The sequence below is a fragment of the Salpingoeca rosetta genome (genome assembly GCF_000188695.1).
Source record: "Salpingoeca rosetta unplaced genomic scaffold supercont1.97, whole genome shotgun sequence".
Lineage (NCBI taxonomy): Eukaryota > Choanoflagellata > Craspedida > Salpingoecidae > Salpingoeca > Salpingoeca rosetta.
Window position 1 is genome coordinate 1 of NW_004754837.1, and position 4,901 is coordinate 4,901.

Sequence of the window (4,901 nt, forward strand, 5' to 3'; positions counted from 1 at the left end):
ACACACACACACACGACACACACACACACACACACACACACACACACACACACACATAAGGAAGCACAACGACGCACCCGTTGCCTGAGACTGGGTTGTAGATGATGATGATGTGGCGGGGATCGGGCTCCGTGCGGCTGTCGCCAAGGCGCTTTGCTTCCTCCATGATCTGGTGATATGATGGGCACACAAATTAAAGGTGGGGATGGTTGAGTATGGAGTGCGAGTGAAGTGCAGCAGGTGCGCGAGAGACACGTGCACAAACAGGCGCCCACACACAGACAAGCACACATGCACACACACACACACACACAAGCACACGCACACAGAGACAAGTTGTACACATGCACACATGCACACGCACAAACAGACGCCCATACACGCACACAGACAAGCTCACACACACACAGACAAGCACACACACACACACACACAGACAAGCACACATGCACACATGCACACATGCACACGCACAAACAGACGCCCATACACACACACACACACACACACACACACAGACAAGCACCCAGAGACAAGTGCACATGCACATGCACATGCACACACACCCCGCCCATGGTCATTGAACTTACGGCTTGACGCTCCTTCTCGACCTTGTCCTGGAGCTTTGGCCACTTGACCTTCTTGCCCTTGGTCTTCTTGGGCTTGGAGGCGCCGCCCTGGGACGAGGACGTGGACGTCTCTGCAGCATCTTCACCAGACGCTTGGCCAGCGTCCTGCGAGGTCGACGCCTCAGCAGCGTCTTCCTCGTCTGCGTCCTCCTTGACGTTGTCATACAAATCGAAGATGTCAGGCTCACCATCCTGTTCGGGGGGTGCAAGGGTGTGGGGGGGGGGAATGGGATGGTAGTAGATTGACAGTGAGTGAATAGGCAGCAACAAACGCAGGCGCCTCGAGCACACAACCAGGCATCAGTACACAAAGCTTGCAGGTGATCTTGTGTGTGCGTACGTGTGTGTGTGTGTGCGTGTGTGTCGGTTCCTTGCTCGTACCGCTCCTCTCCCTTCTCAGTTACAAGCCCCACGTGTCCACACTTATTCCACAGACTCATTCACTTTTCGACAGCCGCACCTGCTCGTCGTCCATGGGGAACATGTCTGCGAGCTCCTTGTACGTGGCGCACTTGTCCCTGCCATACTTGTCTGCCAGCTCGTGGGCCTCCTTCTTCGCCTCGGACTTTGTGCAGCGCTTGCTGCGGCGCATGTCCCGCGCGCCGGATCCAACAGTCATTCGCCGTGGCATGATGCTCGCAGTCGTGTGTTGCTGTTGCTGTGTGAGGTGGAATGCGATGTGTGTTGTGGCGTGTGTGGTCTGGGTTTTGATATCGTGTTGTTGTTGTGTTGTGTGGAGAAGTGGGGCAGGGAGGAACGCGGCGTCGCCACACCCCATTTGATAATTATTTATCGTGTCGTGTCTTACAAAGACGACGCGACATACAAAAATAAGGTAAGGAGGGCGAGGGGCAGCAGACACAAACACAATGCACATGCACACACAGACACATGCACGCACATACAGACACACAATGCAGACACAGACACAAACACGCACGTACAGACACACACACACACATGCACACGCACACACACAGGGCAGCCGCTACACCATTTCATCGTCATCATCCATGAAGCCAAGGTTGGATTGCGAGTTCTGGGAAGAGGGTGGCGACAACATCACTTCTTCTTCCTCCTCTTCTTCCTCGTGAGCGACTGTGACTGCATGTGTCGCTGTGGAGCCCGCATCTTCCACACGGGACCCTGGCTCCACACCCTGCTCTTGTTGTTGCCGCATCGCTGGCACCACCTCTTCTTCTGCACCCAAGTCCTCCCCCTCTTGCTGCTGCTGTTCGTGGTGTTCGTGGTGTTCGTGGTGTTTGGGCTGTGTGGGCTGTCTCTTCTCCAACAACGCCACGACGAGGTCTCGCAGCGTCGCCACTGTCGCCTGCAAGTCATTCACCGTGCCCTCCAGCCGATTGATCTGCGCACGTGTGCACGCGTTTTGGTTGCAGTGCAATTTGGTGAGGTGACCGGAAGCGAAGAGGCAAAGGGGCGTGACGACAAAACACACGTGTACGACAGAGAGAGAGAGAGAGAGAGAGACAAAAACACAGACACAGACACACAGACACGCATACCTGGTGTTGTTGCTGTTCAACTTGCTGTAGAAGCGCCGTTCTGTCATCTGCAGCATCGACCACACGCCTGTCGTGTACAGCGGTCGTTGTCTGGCCGAGCTGATGTTGGTGATGTCGTGGGACTGCGTGAGCATCCTGTCTTCTTCGAGCGACCGCTGCCTGCCCATTGTCAGCTGCACGTTTGCCGCCCGTGTCATGTTGCTGGCCACCACCACCACCACCATCATCATCACCACCACCATCACCACCACCACCATCGTGCGTACTCGCGTCATCGGCCACCTCCACCCTCCTCCCGTGTGACACATCTGCTTCATGCACCTCCACTGGCGCGGTGTGCTGTTCCCTGCCACGAACATCATCACCACCATCACCGCCACTACCACGCATCGTGCTGTCGGCGTGTGGCACTGCAACCTCTGCTGTCGTTGTCGCTCCGTGCTCATGCAAGGCGGCCACCACCGCTGCCCCAGCATCGTGATCATGTTGTTGTTGTTGTTGTTGTTGTTGTTGTTGTTGTTGTTGTTGTTGTTGTTGTTGTTGTTGTTGTTGTTGTTGTTGTTGTTGTTGTTTGCGTGTGTCTGGTGACGTGGGCTCTCGTGTGCTGGCTTCCTCCTCTTCATCGTGTTCCACTGCCCCCGTGTTCTTCCCAGTGAGGGTGTGTGCCATCGTCTTGAGACGCTGGCGTGCAGTCGTCACGTCATCACACACGCGCCGCCGCACCAGCACCTCGCACAAAACGTCCCGTGCAAGCGCACACAGCCCGCCGCAATCAAACAGCGCGAGTTTCTGTCGTGCCTGTCGCCGATAATAGGTTCGTTGGGGGGGCGGATGCGAGTTGGTGCGTGAGTGGACTTGGTGGCAGGATCGGGCAAACATGTAGAGACACACATACACACAGACAAATGAAACACACACACACAAACAAACAAACAAACAAACAAACAAACAAACAAACAAACAAACAGGCACAAAGCAGTAGCGTCGCGTGTGCAAGGGCACCACTGCACCTGCTGTCTCAGCGGAGGAAAGATGGTGGAGACGGGGAGGAACGGGAGTGGAAGCGCCTGCTGCTGAATGTGCGGTCGGTGTTTCGTGCTCTCGGACCACAACTCCTCCAGCTCTCGTCGCTCAACGTCATCGTGGATGTCAGACAGCAGCTCTGACAGCGCCTGCACGTGCAGGGGAACGGGGAGACGATGGGAGGGGAAGGTGAGAAAGAGGAAGAAAAAGGAGAGAAAGGGTCGGGCAATACCGCACTCAGCAGTGTGACTTTGAAACACGCAGACATTCACATACACGTTTACACACACACACGCACATGCGCACGCATGCACACCTTGTTCGTGGCAGCGGCTATCCTTCCAGCTCCAGGCGTTGCGTTGGCGTCACCGGACCACACATCCGCACCGCCGCTGCGAGCAATGAATGTGCACAAGCGGCGGAGCGGCGCCATGGTGTGCAGCGAGATGCTCACCGCACAATCGAGACACCTGTGTGTGAGAAAGGGCGCAAGGGGGTGAGGACTTGGGGGCGTGTGTGTGCGTGTGTGTGTGCGTGTGTGTGTGTGTGTGTGTGTGTGTGTGTGTGTGTGCTGGGCAAAGCGTATTGCATCGCAGGCGGTGTCATGAGGGATGAGTAGAGTTGTACCTCGTCCAAGCAGGCAGACACACACACACACACACACACACACACACACACACACACACACACACACACACACACAAACACACAGGCACAGACACACAGGCACAGACACACGTACCCTGTGGCACGTGCGGCCTCTGCTGGGGTGCGGCCCGATGAGTCCTCCAGTGTCGGGTTGGCGCCATGGAACAGCAACAGCTCACACAACTCGCTGTGATGCAGATGGCAGTTTGGATGGGAGCGCACGTGTATGAGAAGGTGGTAACTCATGTACGTTCGCATGTCACACGCAACACATGTTCTCCTTGTCAACCTCGTGCACGAATGCACGCTTGCGCTTACGAGCAATCCACTTACAGCTGGCCGCAGGCTGCAGCAATGTGCAGGAGGGAGGCTGTATGACCAGACACAAGCACAATTTGGTGGTTCGCACGTGCGCCAGAGGCAAGGCATGTAAACGCCGTGAAGACGTTGTCCGTGATCACCGCCTCCACAAGGCCCTGGCCACAAGCACGGCAGCATATGGGGTTTGTGAAAATTGTGAGCTTCGTGAGTGTGGCGGGATATGGAATCAGTTCGCACCCCCGCTTTTCCAAGCACAAGCCACCAGGTACCTTCTGAGCTACAGCTGCGTCCATGGGCCGCACAAAGGCTTTGTCTTGGTATTTGGCCCGAATAAACGCCACAAGATCCCTGCGAGCGCGCGCGCACGCGTGTGTGTATGCGTGTGTGTGTGTGCGTGTGTGTGTGTGCGCGTGTGTGTGTGTGTGTGTGCGTGCGTGCGTGCGTGTGTGTTTGTGTGAGAATGTAAGTGGGGATGTAGGGGAGAGAAAGAAAGTAAAAAGAAAAAATAAAAAAAAAGACGAAATAGCTAAATCAAAAAATAAAATAAAAAAATAATCACACAGAAAATAACGAATGGAGGAAGAAGAGAGGAGGGCGGTGGCTATAACGAACGGGACGTGACGCGTAAGGACAAGAGGGGCACAAGACTAGACATGGTCGGTGAGACGGCAAAAGGGCGCAGAGGACGTGGCATGCGGACGCGAAATAAGGACGACTGACACAACGAGAGGGAATAAATCATATCAGCGATACTCTA

General features: G+C 55.4%; 2 protein-coding genes across 2 annotated transcripts; both read right to left on the minus strand.

The window, feature by feature from the left end:
- Positions 1–77: 77 nt before the first annotated feature.
- PTSG_13211 (uncharacterized protein) lies at positions 78–1,260 on the minus strand (the record flags this gene model as incomplete). Its single annotated transcript, XM_004987457.1, has 3 exons — positions 78–169; positions 591–821; positions 1,090–1,260. Coding segments are annotated over 3 exons (494 nt in total), but the record flags the coding sequence as incomplete, so codon positions are not given.
- Positions 1,261–1,617: 357 nt separating this feature from the next.
- On the minus strand, positions 1,618–4,437 carry PTSG_13212 (uncharacterized protein; the record flags this gene model as incomplete). Its single annotated transcript, XM_004987458.1, has 6 exons — positions 1,618–1,995; positions 3,163–3,324; positions 3,492–3,645; positions 3,918–4,010; positions 4,157–4,299; positions 4,414–4,437. The coding sequence occupies 6 exons, from the start codon at positions 4,435–4,437 to the stop codon at positions 1,618–1,620; spliced, it is 954 nt and encodes a 317-aa protein (XP_004987515.1).
- Between the last annotated feature and the right edge of the window lie 464 nt (positions 4,438–4,901).